Source organism: Sus scrofa, chromosome 5, assembly GCF_054392235.1.
Source record: "Sus scrofa isolate SSC_HxYL_T2T_F1_AM1 chromosome 5, Sscrofa_HxYL_maternal_Yorkshire_Landrace_v2.0, whole genome shotgun sequence".
In the NCBI taxonomy this organism is placed as follows: Eukaryota; Metazoa; Chordata; class Mammalia; order Artiodactyla; family Suidae; genus Sus; species Sus scrofa.
In genome coordinates this window covers 5618698-5636355 of record NC_139387.1, presented here as the reverse complement: position 1 = coordinate 5636355, position 17658 = coordinate 5618698, and the positions used below count along the sequence as shown (strand labels likewise).

The following is a 17658-nucleotide window of genomic DNA, read 5'->3' as shown; positions in this document are numbered from 1 at the left end:
CTGGGCTCTCTCTCTGCATCCAGGACGTCTTCGCGACTTGTCCTGGGCTGTGATTCTTGGTTTCTGCCCAGATCGCTCCTCCCACTCCCCCTGTTCCTTGCGGCCGCCCAGAGACCCCAGAGACCCTAGGGAAGGGCTGTTGGAAAGCGCCCGCCATGCACCACGCCTTCCACCAGGTGGCAGCACCTCTGGAGCCACCGAAGGCGGCCTGGGGGCCACCGCGAGGGGCGGGGCAGGACCAGCGATGGGACACTGGCTGTGCCACCTGGGATGCATGCTTATCCCTTCCTGGGCCTCAGTTTCCCACCTGTAACAGGGAGAGGGTGGACTGGGCGGCTTCTGATGGCTCCTGGAATCACTAAGGACGGGGAAGGCAGGGAGGGCGAGGGCACAGGCGGACGGAAAAACCACGCCCAACCCCTCGGGCCCCGCCCAGTCGGTGGACAAGCCCCACCCCACGCTCGCCTCTCCTCCCAGGAGCGTGGGTGAACCCGGGACGCTGGGGGTCCACGAGGAGGAGGGCTGAGCGCCGGGGCTCGCGGGGCTCACCTTGGCACGTTCGCTCGTCGGTCAGCAGCTTGTAGCCCTTCCGGCAGCCACACTCGAAGCTGCCCACGGTGTTGCGGCAGAAGTGGTCGCAGCCTCCATTGTTGACCAGGCACTCGTTGATGTCTGCGGAGCCCGGCGGGAGGAGGCAAGGAGAGTGGGCTCGACCCCAGGGGCAGGACCGACGGCCCAGCACCCCTCCCCCACAACTGTCCTGCTGCCCGCGGCCCAGGGCTGCCTCGGGTCCCCCAGCTGAGCACAGCCGCCCCCTTAGACTGGGGGACCCTGGCATTTGCGAATACAAGGGCGGGGAACCCATGCCTGCAGTGCCAGGCAAGACAGCAGGGACAATGACGTCCCCCGTGCCCTCTCCTTCTGCAGGTGGCTGGAGGGCAAGGAGGGCTGGAGCGGGCAGGCTGCTTCCCCACCTGGGGCTCTGGGCAAACTACCGGGGCTCTGGGCAAGCCACCTGGCCCCTGGAGTTGGCTCCCTGTCTGCAAAGTAAGGGTCAGAAGCGCCCCTGCGTGGAGGAACACCAGGAGGACGACATGAAATAATGTCCTTAAGGTGCTGGAGCTTTGTCAGTGCCCAGTCAACTCTTAAGTCCAGTTTTACTGATGGGGAGGCAGGTGTCCGGCTGCCTCACTTCCCAGCCTGGTTCCTCCTGCTCCTCCTCCCCGTGCCTGCAGGTGGGGTTGAGCTGTTTCTTCTCTCAGCATTTCATGAGCTGTGACTGTGCCCTGAATGTCACCTGGCACCACCCCTCCCGAGCATCCCTGCCAGTCAGCCTCTGCTTGCACACCTCTAGTGACGGGAGCTTCTTCCGCACAGCCTGGTCTGTTGGCTGGCGCCTCACCTCCCAGTGAGTTCCCTCCCCTCCTTGCCTGCTCATCTGGGCTTTGCCCCCGTTGGTCTGGCAGACCAAGCTGTCAGAGACCCTGTCCCTGAGGTGTCTCTTCTTACTCCAAGTTCCTCTTGGGCCCAGCCCTGCGACCCCCAGGCTGGTCACCGCCCTACCCGACCCAGCAATTGGAAACAGAAGCAGAAGATGACTTTTAGGATGGTGTTCTCACCCGGCTTTGGAGGGGCCGAAAGGAAGCCATGGAGGCGGGCAGGACTTTTCTTTCTTTTTTTTTTTTTTTAGGGCCGCACCTGCAGCATGTGGAGGTTCCCAGGCTAGGGGTCTAATTGGAGCTACAGCTGCTGGCCTACACCACAGCCACAGTAACGCAGGATCCGAGCCACATCTTTGACCTACACCACAGCTCACGGCAACACTGGATCCTTAACCCACTGAGCAAGGCCAGGGATCGAACCTGCAACCTCATGGTTCCTACGCGGATTCGTTTCCGCTGCACCACGAGGGGAACTCTGGGACAGGACTTTTCTGTGTTGGCCACTGGCCACATCTTAGCAGAGATGCTGACTCAGATCCCAGCACCCGCTGAGCCTGGCCTGAGTGGGAGCAAGGTCAGTCTGTCCCCGTTTCACTGAGCCCCGCAGAGGAGACCTGGTCCTATTCCAATGACCCCAGTCTCGGGCTCAGCTTCTCACCATGCTGCTCTCACCCAATTCTTTTCTTTAAAGCAAACAGGCTGCACTTGACACTTGCTGGAAAGCCCCAAGGCTGCGTTCCCACAGAATGCCCCCCAGCCTAAAATAAAACCCACTAAACACTAGGAAAACAGGGATTTAAAGAGAACAAGGCTGAAATCCCCAGGCAGGCAATTTTCAAGAGACTTTGGGAGGGGAACAGGCACAGCCAGTCTGGCAGGGGCAGGTCCTAGAGCCCCTTTCCCGTGGAGGCTGGGGTGGGACTGGGCTCCGCGGAACGTGGACACCCAGCAGACGTGCCCACCATCCGCTCGCCCTTGGCTGGCCTCCCTGTGGCACCTTCACCGCAAAGACCCACTCTGTTTGTGTGTTCTGGCGATTCTGGAGCCAGGAAGATGGGAAGGGGGGACCCGAGGTGGCAGGCAGCTGGGGTGTGGGCTCGCCGGCCCAGCTCTGACACCGGCTGCTGCGCGTCAGCTGGGGCCTGCACCTGTCCCAGCGCTGGAGGTGCTCTAAGTGTCTGCGCTGAAATGACTGCCCAAGACAGACGCTGCTCGGCTGAGAATTCTGCATGGGCTCCGAAGCCCATGTTTCAGGAACAAAGCTGCCTAAGGATGAGCTCATGCTCCGGAGGAAGCAGCAGGACCCTCTGGTGGTCACTGCACCCACTGGGCACCACCTGGCGTGGTGACCAAGCCAAGCACTTTCTGGCGAGGTCTCAGGGGATGGCCGGAACAACTGAGGCCAGGTCACCCACTTGACAGCGCAGGAGCCAGATTCAAGCCCAGCTCAGCCGTCTCCAAATTCGGGCCCCTCCAGTGCAGCACACTGGCCTGGCAGCCCCCAGAGAAAGCAGACGTCGAGTTCCGCGAGGGCCGCTCCAAGACAGCAGCTTGGGCATCTCTGTTGCCCCACTCTTGGGACTACAGGAAGATGGGGAGATGCTAGCTAGATGCCTCTGGCGGGAGAACAGAGGCCCCTCGCATCTCTGCACAGCCGCTCTGTGATCCCAGGCAGGGAAAGGCACCTCTCTGAGCCTCAGGTTCCCTGTCTGCAAACGGGGCTGCTGAAGGCACCTCTCCAGCATCATCTATTAAGACTGAGGGTGCAGAAGGGGCTCGCCTCCTTAGGAATGCCTCCGGCCTTCTGGAACCCCCGAATCCCATCCTCTTCCCCATCTGGCCACGTCGGCTAAGGGGCTGTCAGGGCAACCAGACAGGCGGTGGGAGGCATGTTTGCTTGAGGCCCAGGCCAGTGAAGTGGGCTGCCCGGGGGTCAGAGTGTGGGACGCGCCCCTACCCCAGCTCCAGCCCCAAGGCCAGAGGGACGATGCCTCATACAGGCCCCAGCCTTTGTTGTTTTTTGTTTTTTTTTTTTTGCTTTTTAGGGCTGTACTAGCATATGAAGTTCCCAGGCTAGAGATCCAAGCCACATCTGGGACCTACACCACAGCTCACAGCAGTGCTGGATCCTTAACCCACTGAGCGAGGCCAGGGATCAAACCTGAGTCTTCACGGACACTATGTTGGGGTCTTAACCTGCTGAGCTACCAAGGGAACTCCTCAGCCTTCGCTCTGAAGAGCCTCTGCTCCCCTCTCCACCTCCCACCCCTCCGAGACGCCCCTCCTTCTCCACTGCGCTCCCACCTACCCCGGCCAGGCGGTCAGCAGCCCCCACCATGGTCCCAGGAGCCTTTTGCAGGGGCTCCGGCCCTCCCCTCCGTGGCCTCTGCAGGCCTGGCTCCCGCCGTGGCAGCCCCACCCGACCCTGCCCGGGGGCAGCCGCCCTCTGGGGAAACCTTCCGTGACCTTCTCTCCAGAGTGAGCTGCTCCAGGTCCCAGGACCTGCCCTCAGGGGGATGAGAGGGCGGGTGAGGGGGCCCAGCACGTGGCCTGCACAGAGGGACTGCCAGGAGGGCACCGAACGAGTGGATGAGTGAACGAGTGAGTGGGAGGGCAGGGTGGCTTAGAGGGGGGGTCTTGGACCACCCGGTGGAACATACGCCGCAGCCCCCGACGCCTGCACATCAGTGCGGCTGTGGGAAGGGCGAGGCTGAACCCTGGGACACACGGAACGACTGTTTCTGTCCTCCTCTGCCCGGCCCATGAGGGGCACAGCCTGGTGCATAGGGGCCGCGTGGGTGAAGGTTTTGGGTGGCAGCAGAGGGAGGGCGCTGGCATCAGCCTAGGGCAGCCTAGGGGGCAGGGCCCGTGGGCAGAGGCAGGTGGGGGAGGGAAGCAAACAGGCAGGGGCTGGGGCTTCTCCCAGACTGTTCTGGCAGGTGGTGGGGGAGGGCTGGTGTCCCTGAGGAAATCCAGGGTCCAGCTCAGGGAGCTGAGGCCCCAGACCTCCCTCCTCTGAGAAAGGCCACTTAGCATGGCGCCCGCTGCCCAGTATCACGCGGGGGCAGCGCCAAACAGGAAGCCCTGACACTGGACCCTGCACTGTCCACACCCTGCAGGCGAAGCAAGGGCCTGGGGCAGATCCTGCGGACGCCCCTGCCCCTGATGTCTGCCCACGCCTGCCCCCGCCTGCCCCCGTGATCCGTGTCTGTCCAGGCTCTGGATTTCTCGAGACCTTCAGCCATGTCTTGCTTGACAACAACTTTCTGGCATTCAGGAAACACTGACCCTTTGATAGCCTCCTGTGGGCCCCTGCCAAGACTGGGGTGTGCACGCCGACCGAGGTGCTAGAACCCAGGGCCAGGGCCTCGGTTGGCCCTCGCCCCCTGTCCAGCACCCCTCCGACCAGGCCCTGGGAAACGCAGGCTGTCAGCCCAAGGCTCTAAGACAGCAAACTCTGGGGTCTGGAGGTCAACACTTGGTTTCCAGGGGTCCCTGATTTAAAGCTGTTCTGACAGTCAGAGTACGCAGTTCTCCACCAGTCCCATAACCCCTGAATTCCTTTTCTTTTCCCTCGTCTTTTTAGGGCCGCACCTGGTTCCCAGGCTAGGGGTGGAATCGGAGTTGTAGATTCCGGCCTACACCACAGCCACAGCAATGTGGGATCTGAGCTGTGTCTGCGACCTACACCACAGCTCACAGCGACGCTGCCGGATCCTTAACCTACTGAGCGAGGTCAGGGATCGAGCCCGTGTCCTCATGGACACTAGTTGGGTTTGTTACCGCTGAGCCATGGTGGGAGCTCCAGGTAATCCTCGAAGTCTAATATCCATGACAATCTCCAAACTGCCCTTCCCCACCTCCACTGTCACCCCACGGCCCAAGCCACTGTCACCTCAAGCCCAGGTGATACACGGCTCTTCCAGACCCTGCCTAGAACCCCCGGGCAAACAGTGGCAGGGACTGTCTCAAAATGAAAGTCTGGCTGTGCCGCCTCTGCCCATGGTGGCTGGGGCCTCCCCGGGGCTCACAGGATGCAGGGCCAGCGCCTCCCCTGGCCAGCCTCGCCCAGTCCTGCCCAGATCTGCTCGGACTAGAGCCTCTGCCTGCGTCCTCCCTGAGCCCCCAGCCCAGCCCCGGCCGGCCTCGCTCCCTGCCTCGCTGAACTTCTCCAACTCAGCACCAGGCGGCCTGGCAGACATGCTTATCTCTGTGACGTCTAAAAATGAAAATCGGTTGCCTTTGCTCAGAGGAAGATCCCGGGGACAAGGAATTACTGTTTCATTCACGGCCTCTCCTGCACTCACCCAGGAGGAGCCCAGAGAACCCACCTGGGCGGGGCACAAGTGCCCAAGCAGACTTCCTGGCTCCAGGGAAGCAAGGTCTGCCTAAGGCAAAGGGGCCGCCCTGGTCAGAGGGCGCAGGAAGCACAGAGGGGGCCTGGGGCTGTGCGGCCTGCTCCCCTAGACACCTCTTCCCATCCCAGGTGCCCCTTGGGCCACCAAGGCATGGGCGGGGGCAGCAGTCAGAGCCCCCCCCGGGTTCCCCTCCTGGGCCACGTGACTGCCGTGGCCCCTTTCCAGCCCAGACGGTCGGCTCTCAGGGGCGTGCTCCTGGCCCCACGTCAGGAATTAAGCGGGGGCCGGCCCCTCCTGTCCTGGGCCAGCACTGTGCCCTGGAGTGGGGGCAGAGAGGCCTGATTCTACCTCCTTCTGTCCTGGCTCCAAGGGCAACTGGCCGGCCTGCTGTGACACTGCTGGCTGGGTCAGCAATGGACCTTGGCCAGGCCTCCTGGCACTGGCCCCGCCTGCCCACCTGCCCGCCAGGAACACATCTCGTGCTGAGTGGGCCGACTGGGGCTACAGAAGGGCTTTGCTTTCCAGCAAGTGGGTGGAAGGACTGTTATTTCTGTCAATAATCAGCAGGTTCTTCCTGGCAAAGGGGACGGGAGAGGCAGTCATACGCTGTCTGTTTTTACAGACTTAAAAAAGCCCCTCTTGGACTATTTAAAATCCCCCTAAGCCTCTGCTGTAAATATTTTCACCCACTGGGCTTTGGAAGTTCGAGCTTCTCTCCCCTTCCACGTGGCCTCCAGCCCTGGCCACTTCCTGGCAGGGTGGCAGGAACAGGGTAGTGGCCTTGGCAGGACGGGAGCTGGAGCCTTGGGGGTGCTGAGGGCGGCACCTCGCTGCTTTGCAGGAGCTGAGTCACCGCCCCAGGCCCGCCGCTTGGGCTCCTCGATGCCCCCTTGTTGCAGGACTGGCCCCTTCTGTCCCAGGGCTCAGCCAGCCCTGGCTCCCCAGCCCCCTTGCTTCCCCTCCCCTAAGGGGTCCCCACAGGACTGAGTGCCCTGGGGCCCCTCAGCAACTGTAGGGTGAGTTGGGGAGCGCGGGGAGAGAAAGCTCACTCTCCTCTGGCTTCCAGCAGCCAGCAGACCGACCCGTCCCTGGTCCCTAGTGCCTGTCCCTAATTGCAATCAGAGGTCCTCCTGCAGCCTCAGCCCCCAGTTGAGATCCCCTCCCCCAGAGGCGAGCTGCGCAGTGTCCATGTTCCCATCCTAGTCGGAGCCCTGTCCTCGCTGGCTCCCAGATCGAAACACGCACCACAGCTAAGGTGAGTGCGTGGCGGCAACAGCCCTGCCCACCCCGGAGAGGCCACCAGGAGGCTCTGCCAGCCTTGGAAGCCCAGAGTAGAGGCACCCTGTTTGTTTAACCCGGGGTGCGGCCTCATTGTTGGATAGCAGAACCCTGCTTAAACCTATTGCTATATGGCGGCACCAGGGTCCCCTTGAGCCCTGCTGGGAGGTGCTGGCGCTGACCCACCTCTTCCGGCTTCTCCAACAGAAATGCACGTGGCAGCTGACTGTCCTGAGCCCTACAGCTACACGTGGTCACACGCCCAGCCCAACCATGCAGCCCCCACCATCCCCGCATCTGGGCGGGGTGGAGAGGGAGTAGCAGGTGCGGGACCTGCTTTGCACTGACCTTTGCATGTCTTTCCATCTGGCTGCAGCGTGAAGCCCACCGGGCAGCTGCATCGCACACCGGTGGCTGTGTCCTTGCACGTCCGGTCGCAGCCTCCGTTGTTTACTGCACACGTCTCTGAGAAGGCAAAGAGACAGATGCTCAGTCTCCTTGGAGGACAGAAGCCACCACCATTCCCCAGTTGTGGGGGGCTCTCCCAAGGCAGGAGACCTGAGTTCAAGTTCTGGCTCTGATACACTCTAGCTGTGGGGCCTCTCTGAACCTCAGGCTTCCCATCTAGAACACGGGACACCACCACCATTCCCCCCAAGATGATGACAGACAGAAAAACTGCGAACCACAGCGGGCTGTGCCGGGGCGGGATCAGCCCTACTGCCTGGACCAGGGTGCCGAGATCGGCCTGGCTGTATCTAAGTGCCAGGGAGAGATCCCTACACCCTTGCCCTACCTGGATTTGAACTCCAAACCCAGACTGGTGGTTCCTGGGGCTCCCTGATTCATCTTGGCTAGTGGCCCTGGCCGTGGAGCTGCAAGGAGAGGTTCCCTGAGCTCACACACCATCCATCACCTTGATGAGGCTCTCAGCCCAACATCTGTTCTCACTGAAGGATAAGCCGAAGGCGTCTGTTTTTTGTCCGCTTGAAGCTAGTCTAGTGCTTTTTTTCTTTTGCGAATTCAAAGGGGCTAGAGTGGCTGGGGCATCACTGAGGTCACTGAGCCGTCGTGCGGCGAGAGTGATCCTCCCCAGACCCAGAGAAGGGGCTGGCACGGCCGGTCACCGGGGCTCGCGGGGCGCCTAGTTCCCGGGTCTCTAAGCCTTTCCACCTGGGTTTCTTCCCGAGCGTCTGGCCTGCTTTGACCTTGTGGGGACGGTGCCTGAGTGGGCTTCCTTCTCCTACTGGCTGCTAGCATGTGAAGAGCCAAACCTCCTACAACCTGGAATCCCCTGCCCACTGAGGCTTCCTGGGTGCCCTGCCCTGCTGGCCTTTTCCCTGCAGTTTCTCCCTAATCGGTTTATTCTGTCTGTCCTTCTGCAGCGTCTGCCTTCCTGCGAGCTGCCTTCAGTTCTCTCTAGGAGGAGTTGGGAGCTGAACATAGGCGTGATAACTAAAAGAACACATAGCCCCAGGTGCCAGGAGTCCCTGCTGCTAGTGCCTTTCCTTTGAACTTCAACTTGGGGCGGGGGGCCAGTGGAGCAGGGAGAGGAGGAAACACGGCTTTCCCTCTGCTCGTGTGTGTGTGTGTGTGTGTGTGTTCTCATGGTGGGTGTTGTCCTGAGTGTGCTGGGCACAGGGCTGCCTGCTGCAGAGGGCCACCGGCCCTTCTCCTTGATGCTGAAGTCGTCACTATGATGGGACCCGCTGTAAGGACCACTGAAAGGCCAGGCTCCTTGCCTCAGGCTCTCCCCAGGCTTTAAGTGGGTCTTTCTCCACACATCCTAGCCTAGCAGCCAGGTGCGGCAGCTTCCGCCTCCCTGCCTCGGGGTGCACTGCTCAGCGGCTTGGCGGCCTGGCGCCCACTCATGGTTCAAGGCCGGCTCCCAGACCACCTCCAAGCGCCAAACGCGGGAGGAAGGCCAGCCCCGCTCCCTGTGCTCCTGCAGGCCAAACTCTGACCTGCACACACCTGCCCAAGCCCTCTCGTCTCCCCATGGGCTGTCTGCGGGGCAGTGGGGCTAGGACCCTGGCTCTGTCACTCACTGAGTGACCTAGGTAGGCCACCCCTTGGGGCTCAACCTCAGCACGCACCCCTGGCAGGTGAGGATGGCAAGCCTGCCTCCCAGGGCTGAGGTGAGGATCAGAGAAACCCCAGGCTTCACAGCGCCTGGCCCGGGGCTCAGCACGTGTCAGCTTCCTCCCCTGGGGTTACAGCCAGACAGGGAACCCCCCTCCTGTCGTCACATCAAGCGCCTGTTTAGCCTTCCCCATGGGAGAGCCCCTCTCAGCTGCAGGCAACTGAAGCTCAGGCCTTGGAGAGGTGCGGGGACAGGGATGCTGGGCAGCAGCAGGTGCCAAGGGCTCGGGCTGGGGCACCACTGGGTGGTCTTACTTGGTGACAGTGGGAGGACCAATGGCCCCTCCCTGGCAGTAGAGGTGGGTACATCGTGGCCACTGGGGCCATGTCCCTGAGAAAGGGACCTGGCCAAACAGGCTCCAAGGGGTTTTGCAGGCCCTTCCTGTCCCTGGAGGCCCTGATGGAAATGAATCCTGGGCCTCCAGAGTGGCAGGGGCCTTGGAGACCTGGGCCCTACCCGTCCACTGGGCAGATGGAGACTGAGAGAGGGCTGGGGTCAAGGCTGGATGGCCACCCCCGTGCAGGCCTCTCCCCTGACCGTGCCCTTTCAGTCTCCTGTGCTGCCCTGGACTCCGTTTGTACAAGAAGATATGCTTCCCAGGAGGGGCGCTCTGGGTGCCAACCGCCCCGTCCCACAGGCACCACCTGCTCCAGGCCCGCCACCCAGAGCTTTCCCAGCCTCAAGCTCCTCGTGCTCACAGCAGCTCCGTGAGCTGGCGCCTGCCCCCTGTGCCTCCGGGGCGCGGAGCTGGTGCTGGACACTGGGAATCTGCCCAGAGTGGCGTGGCGGGTAAGTGGGACCCACTGGGCCTGATTCCACCGCACCTGACAGCCTCAGATCTCCACCGCAGCCCCCCGCACCAGGCCTCGCCCTGGCTGAGCGGCCGGGCGAGCGGTGACTCCCCAGCTCCTTCCCCAGCACTTCTTCTCCGCGAACCTACCTCTCTGCCCCCAGGACTAACCTCCCCTACCTGGCCTGGGGCCTGGTTCTTACTGCTGCAGTTCTGGGCCTGGCCACCAGTGTCCTCTGAGGTGACCTGCAGAGACCCCCGCAGGGCTCCCTCTTCTCCAGACTACTGCCTCTCCCTGGGGAGCTGGGACCTTCGGGCTCACCTAGTAATGCTAAGAGCCAGCATTCGCCCGGGGCCTTCTCGGCCAGGCTCTGTGCTGGGGGTGGGGGTGGGGGAGGGGGCAAGCACACGAGCACACAGCCACCAGCCTGTCCTCTACGCCGCCCTCCCAGGGGCCGTGGGCAGCTCCTGCACCCGCTCCCAGGCCCCGTCTACAGCACGGGTGGGCCGTTTCTGCCGCGCCCACCTGGGCTGCACTGCTCTGAGGTCAGCACAGGTGCGTTGTCAAGTGCAATACACCTGGAAAAGGTGACAGCGAGGTCTAGCCAGTCCTTTGGGCTAAAGTGGGGTCGGGGACTAAAGTCTACAATGCGAAGCAGCGGCCTGGGGGGTACTGAGAGCTTTGTCCCCAGGCGTTTCCCAGCAGCGGCTGCTGGGTGCTGCTGAGAGGGCTCCTTGCCTGCAATGGCAGGCAGCCTGGGTCACGCCCCCTGGGCTCCTGGCCCCAGGGCCTCCAAGAGCAGCTTCGCTTCTCTGTTCCCTAAGACCAGAGGTCACCCAGGCTTCTATTCTGCCACTGGGGTCTCAGAGTCAGACACCATATGGGCCTGTCCTCTCCTGATGACAGGATCAGCCCACGAGTCGGGGTGGCAGCAGCGTCTCGGCCCTGGGAGAGGTGTGGGGAGTGCTCTGGGGCCCAGCACAGGGGGTCTCTTTCAAGTCACCCGAGTCTCAAAGGAGCTGGGGTCTATGCCAGTGTGGTTCTGCAGGCCTGCCCTGTGAAGCACCTGCTGCCAAGGGAGGCTGGCATCTTGGTGCCAGACCTCGGGCTGGGAAGGGGAAGAGGGCAAAACCAAACCCAGAGTTGGGCCCGGGCTCTGAAAACTTTCCTGTCGGATCCTTGAGCCTCCGTCTCGCCCTGCGTCTGCCTCTTTCTAAAGGCCTCTCCGCTCCCCTGGAGAAACAGGGGGATGAAACCTCACAGGCACAGCCCTGCGCAGCGGACAGAGCACTTCTCAGCCTCTAACCTCCGCAGGCCTCACGGCAGCCCTAGAAGAGAGGCCCTTTTGTAGGTAGAGAAACTGAGGCTCAGAGAAGTTTAGGAACTTATCTAGGCAAAATTAGCTACACAGTTTGTGAGATCAACAGCGAAACAAATATGAGGGCTTTGTTCAAAAATTAATAATGTTTTTTCGGTCTTTTTAGGGCGGCACCCACAGCATATGGATGTTCCCAGGCCAGGGGTCCAATCAGAACTATAGCCGCTGGCCTACACCACAGCCACAGCAACAGAGGACCTGAGCTGTGTCTGCGACTACACCACAGCTCATGGCAAGGCCAGATCCCCAACCCACTGAGCGAGGCCAGGGACAGAACCCGCATCCTCATGGATTTTAGTTGGGATTGTTACCACTGAGCCACAACAGGACCTCCCCCAAATTTGTCTAGAATTTTAAGGCAGACAACAGAGTCCTCAGCCAGTTGTGGGTCCTTCTAAGGGCAGCACCCTGGGTGAGTGCACGCGTCACACACGGTGAAACTGGCCCCGTGTCCGGGTCACACAGCTATTGGGAGGAGCTGGTATTTGAACCCAAGACGGTGAGACTCCAGGCTGATGAGTGAGCCAGACCAGGCCAGAGAGCCAGGCCTCCAAGGGGACCCTCAGGGGAGGTCTGCCGTGGGCAGCAGAGCTGGTGGCCTGAGGCGATGGCCATGAGCGCCCATGGTGCCCGGCCTCCTCACCCAGTGAGTGGGGCGAATTCTTACCCCACAGGGCTGGGCATGGCGGTAGGGAAGTGGCCTGAGCGTCAACCCCTTTTCGGCAAGCAGAAAACCCTGGATGTGTTGAAAGGTCACTCTTTGGTCCTGCCCTGGGGGAGTCTTGCTTTGGGCCAAACCCTGAGAGTCAGGGATGAAGACAGAGGCAGAGCAGATCTGAGCAGACAGGGGGCAGCGGCTCACTGGGCCCGCTCTGTGGCCCGGCCAGGCTCCATCAGAGGGACTGGGCTCGGCCTGCACGGCATCTGCTGAGTTGGCGCCGCCTGCTGGTCCCACCCTAGCCTGGGGCAAGGTCTGGCCTGAAGGACAGTCACTGTCACAGGGCAGTAGATTAGACGTGAACTACGAGGCAGAAAACACCATTCTAGATGTCGGTCCTGTGAGCTCCAGCAAGTCCCTTCCCTTCCCAGAGCCTGCGTCTCTGGATGCGCCCATGGACACGACAACATCCACCACCTGGCTCTTGCAAGGCCCAGACTAGAGGTGGACGTGACGGGCTTTGTAAGCTGTCATGACCGTGCCCACCCGCTCACTCTCGGGGCCATTCCGTAGGACCTCTGCGGGTGAGGCCTCCGTACCCAGTTTCTGGCCATCTAACAGCTCTTTTCTGAAGTCCTGCTCTGCGCTGGGCAGACGGGCCGTAGACACGCCCTGGTCTCTCGGCGGCCTCAGCAGGGCAACAGGTGGCTCCCTCCTCTGTCCGACCCATAGCTGGGGAACGATCCCTTGGGTGCTGGGTGGCCGCGAGAGAGGCGCTGGAGGGGAGCCTGACGCTGACCCAGGCCTCGGGCTCCTGGCTTCTCAGGGGAGACAGAAGAGGGCCCTCGCCCTGCGTCTCTCACAGAGCCTGGGCTCACCTCCGGCCCTCAGCCCGTCCCCTGAGCACGGGCTCCACGGGTTCTGCAGGGTGGCCCTCAGGAGCCGAGGTGCGCCGCCTGCACGGGGAGCTGCACGCGGGTCCAGAGCCCAAGCACCACACTCGGCCTTTGCACAGCGGCCCTGCTCTCCCTCGCCACCCGTCTCTACGTGCCGACCCCCTGACCTCCAGGCCGCCCTGCGGTCATCATCACTGTCGCAGGCTTGTGCTCCTCACAGGGTCCCTTGGAAAGTGAGGAGAGCCAGGCCGGGACAGGAGCATGGTTGCCCAGCCGCCCCGCAGGGATGGAGGCAGGAGGCAGGATCACACACCCCTTCTACAGAAGGTTCAGGAGCTTGGAGGGCGGAAGCTGCCTGAGAAAGGTCACCTGGCTGGTGACCCTTCCTTGGCACTAGGCTGGCCCTCCAGCTGTGTGTGACCCGGGAGGTTGAGTGTTAGGCCCTTCTCCCCAGAACACCCGCCAACAGAGCACTTACCCTCCAGGCTCTGTGCGAAGCCTGGCAGGGAGGCAGACCTGTCCCCAGCCCTAGCCCCTGGAGGGAGCATGGTGCGGGCTGGTGGGCAGAGCAGGCTGGTGGGAAGCTGCGCCAGCCACTCACCTCTCTGAGCCTCGGTTTCCTCGTGGGAATGCTGAATGGCATTCTTGCAGGTGGCTGGGAACATTAAACACATCTAGGTCCACAAGGACCTAGCGCTGGGGCTGCTCAAAGGAGGGGATGCCTGCGGCTGGCCTGATGCCCTGGGGACTTGGAATGGGGATGGACTGGTCGGCTGACAGCCTGGGGGGAAGGAGGCAGGGTCCTGCATCGCTGTGCCTCCCCCTCTGCCCCTCAGACCCTGTGACTTCTTGGGGCCAGGCCGGGGGCAGGGCAGAGCCTGCGTCCACCCTCTCTCTCTCCTTCCCCCGAGTTCCAGCCTGTGAGCTGGGTGGGCCTCCTGGAAGGGAAAGGTCGTGGGTGCCTGGCTGGCCTCTGAAGGGTGCTCATTTACCCTGCTGGTTCTCAGGTTCCTCTTCTTACTGCATCAGCCCCCTTCCGACCCGACCAAGGTCAGGCAGGGCCCGCTTCCCGCCTCACCTCCTGGGACTCACCATCAAGGCTGCTTTCCTCACCAGCACTCTGAGTGCGTGAATAAAATGCGAACGGCCAGGGGAAGAAGAAAAGGGGAGGAACGGAATGTGACTGAGCGCCAGGCACGGGCCACACACATGGTCGAGTGCTGCACGCCAAGCGTCTCGCCCAGGCTGCTTCAGGGGAGAGTAAATCCTCTTTTTGCAAAAGAGAAAGCTGAGGCTCAGGGATATGAGGTGACTCTAGGGTGGTGATGCAGGCAGGGAACCCAGTCTGGCTCCTGAGCCTGGGCCAGGACAGCAAACTGGAAAGAATTACTGTTAGTGAAACTCCCATCAAGAGTCCCTGCTCTGAGCACAAACGTTCTTAAAACGAGGATCCAGCCTGGCCGAGCAGCCCCAACCTCCCTGGGACACACCAGGCAATCTCACCCAGGAAGCCCTGCCCTCTGGCTGCTCGCCGCTCAACAGCCAGCTCCTGGCACTTGGTCTGCAGCCACCACCAGGCCTGCCCTCAGGTGGAGCCAGCTAGAGGGAGCCCCAGGGAGGCCAGGTGGGCTGGAGGGGCGGGGCCTACCCAGGTGGGTGGGGCAGGGGGCCCAGGCCCTTGATCAGTTTCATGTTTCTATCTCTCCGGCTCCTCGCAAGGTTGTACCAAGAAGGAAAAGGTGCCTTGGGCTCCAGCGGAAAATCAGCATTACCGTCCCAGGCCCTCCTGAGTGTGGCAGGGCAAAGGGGCCACACTGACCAGCAAAAACATCATGAAGTGGGCCAGGGACACTGCAATCACATCCCCGAAGGGGTTGCAGACCCATGTGGACCAAATTCTGAAGCAAAGAGTTAAAACAGGACACGGAGGGGACTGGGGACAGGGAGGGGGCTGGTGGACAGGGAGGGGGCAGGGGAACACAGTCTCTTAGATGACGGCTCAGGCCCAGAAGGCGCGTGTGCGGGTCAGGTGTGCCCAGCCCCCAGTGGGATGGGGCTGAGTGGGGGGAGCAGTGGGGAGCAGGGCCACCTGTTATCTGGGGGGCTCACTTTCACTCTTGGTCCCCAGAGCGGGCGGCTGGGTTTTAGCCTCGCCCCATCTGGATGGAAAGCTGGCGCCTGCCTCGGGGCAGGGCGGGGGCTGGCTGTGTGGAGCCTGGTGCAGGCTTGGGGGTGTGAGTCACGGAGATGGTTGGGAGGGGCCCTGCCACAGATCAGGTGGCATTTTACACAAAGCCTGAGAACCGGGCAGACCACTAAGAAGCACCCCTTGATGCTTCTACCAGCTGCTCTGATTGATGAAGCGCAGGCCCAGGCATCACTCATCCAGTGGGTCCTTGTCCCTGAGGCCACAGGACCAGGAATTGCTTTTCTACTTTTTTTTTTTTTTTGGCTGTGCCCGAGGCATACAGAAGTTCCCAGGCCAGGGGCTGAACCAGAGCCACAGCAATGACAATGCCAAATCCTTAACCGCTAGGCCACCAGGGAACTCCTGCTTTTCTACTTCACAGCAGAGAGGGGAAGAGAGTGGCTGAGGCCACCAGGGGGAACATGGCAGGGCAGACTTCCCACGCCCAGCCCTTTGATGGGGGAAGAGCCATGCGGCTCTGGCTAACCCCCTCGCCTCCCGGGGCTGGGCCACCTCTGCCTGAGGGAGACCGTGCTACCTCCCTCAGGGTCATCGCTGACCCCGGCCACATCACCCTCTCTGTTCCTCCATCCCATACTCCCCCCCACCCCACGCTTCCAGCCCTCTGGCCTCCAGCTGCCATCTGTCACCCTCCCGCTGGCGCCACGCTCACAGGCCGGCCTCACCCCTGTGGATTTTCCACTGGACGCGGGGCCTCCTAAACCCCATCTGCTCACGGTCTCTGCACCCGACTGCTAGACTGCAGCCCGTGTCTCCTGGTCGGTGCTCTCTGACCCCACGGCCCCCACAGCAGCAGCGACATCCCCCCACCCACCCCCGGCGCCTGAGGTCCTACCTCACAGAACCCACTCTCAGAGTCCTGGGGAGGGGGTGCCCACCCGGCCACTCCTGGGATCTTGCCCTTACCCCACTCTCATTTCTGGGGGCTGTGACAGTGGCGCTCAGAAGCACATGGAGGTGAAGTCTCCATGGCTTTCAGGCTTTGCACAGACTCAGATTTCATGGGAGGCCCAGAGAGAGGGGAAAGCTAGCCAGCCTCAGGCTCCAGGGAAGCCGAGGGACGTAGGGGCGAGCGCCGGAGGTCAGTGTGCTTGGGTCAGTGCAGTGACGGGGTGAAGTCTGACCACCCTGGTCCTTCCGCAACACGAGCTCAGGGCCTGGAGCGCAGCCCTATGAGTGGCGAGGCCATGGCTGGAGGAGAGGGCGCCTGCCGGGCCCCCCGGTCCACCACCATCTCCCTTCAGCTGAGCCTTCCCTGGCAACTGTCCTATGTCATTAGTCCCCTGCCTCAGACCTGCCTGAGCCCCCTCCCACCGCCAGGCTCCTCCAGGCCGGGTCCTGCCCTCACTCTCCTAGCCAGACACCTGCCTACGTGAATAGGGAGCAGCAAGGCCCTCCTCGTCCCTGGGTACCTCCTCCAGGAAGCCTTCGTTCATGCTCCGAGCCAACCAGCCTCCCCCATGTTCCTGCTCTGAGCAAGGCTCTGTGCTGTGCCTCTAGGGGTCATCAGGGCTGGCACCAACTTGACCTCTGCCCCCAGTTAGGGGGTCTCAGCCTTGTGACAAAACAGGGTGCTGGTGAAAGAGGGGTGAACAGTTGGGAGGGGGGTGGCAGGGAAGGTTTGGACCAGCCTTTGCCCTGGTAGCTGGGTGAAAAGTGGCAGGTGACATGACCCACTGATGCAGGGAGCTGGGACAGCCTGTGTGCAGGGCCTGAGGGACAGTGGCTTCCAGAATGTGTGGGTCTGGAATTAGGGTAGAAGGAGGTGGCCTGGGACACAGGCTGGTGAAATTAGGGGAGACCCAGGGGCCCTAGAGATGGCGGCTGTAGAAGAGGTAGGTGGCAGAGGGGCGGTCCCTGCGTGGAGAGAGGAGCGGGAAGCTGCAGGGGAGTGTGGTGCTGAGGGAAGTGACATCGGTGGCTGTGTGGTTATGTGAGGCTGGGACCGCATGAGCATGGGGTTCAGCTGTGACTTCCAGCATCGCCCGCTCTGCCTGCTCTCCCCCGTGGCCTCCCACCCCTCTCTCCCATCCCGGAACTCTCGCCGAAGCACCTCTTGCTGGTGCCTCCTGTGGGGGCCGGGCCCAGGGACACAGGTCACGGCCTGTCCCACCGTCCCTCTCATGTCCTTGTCCTCTGGCTGGGCTGGGGAATACATGACAGCCTCATGCCCACTCAGTGGAAGGGAAGCCTGGCTCCCTTCTCAGAGGAGCAGAGGGGCAGGGGGGCGGGGAGGCAGGGAGATGGGCAGGGCCAGCTGTGGGGCGGGAGTGGGGGGCGCAGTTCCTAGCTACCTTTCTGTGCCTCGATTTCCTCACCAGTAAAATGGGAATGACTTTAGTGCCAACTCTCAGAGTGGCCGGGAGGGAAGTGGGCCTGAGGACAGGGCAAGGCCCAGAGGAAGCTGGGCTAAAGGTCAACTATTGCTGCTGTCGCTGGGCCTTGAGCACCGGCATCTCTGCTGAAACAGGCTGGCTGCACATCTGCCATCAGGAGGCAAGAGTC

The 17658-nt window shown here is 62.2% G+C and overlaps 1 protein-coding gene across 6 annotated transcripts in view; it reads right to left on the bottom strand.

Moving 5' to 3' along the window:
- The window catches only part of SCUBE1 (signal peptide, CUB domain and EGF like domain containing 1), a 130968-nt gene that overhangs the window by 33960 nt on the left and 79350 nt on the right, over window positions 1-17658 (bottom strand). For all 6 annotated transcript variants that reach the window (XM_003125983.7, XM_084955060.1, XM_084955061.1 and 3 more), the window contains 2 exons: window positions 7427-7543; window positions 550-672 (listed from right to left, as the gene is read on the bottom strand). In XM_003125983.7, the coding sequence (XP_003126031.7) occupies window positions 550-672; window positions 7427-7543 (240 nt within the window). The remainder of the gene's footprint in view (window positions 1-549; window positions 673-7426; window positions 7544-17658) is intronic.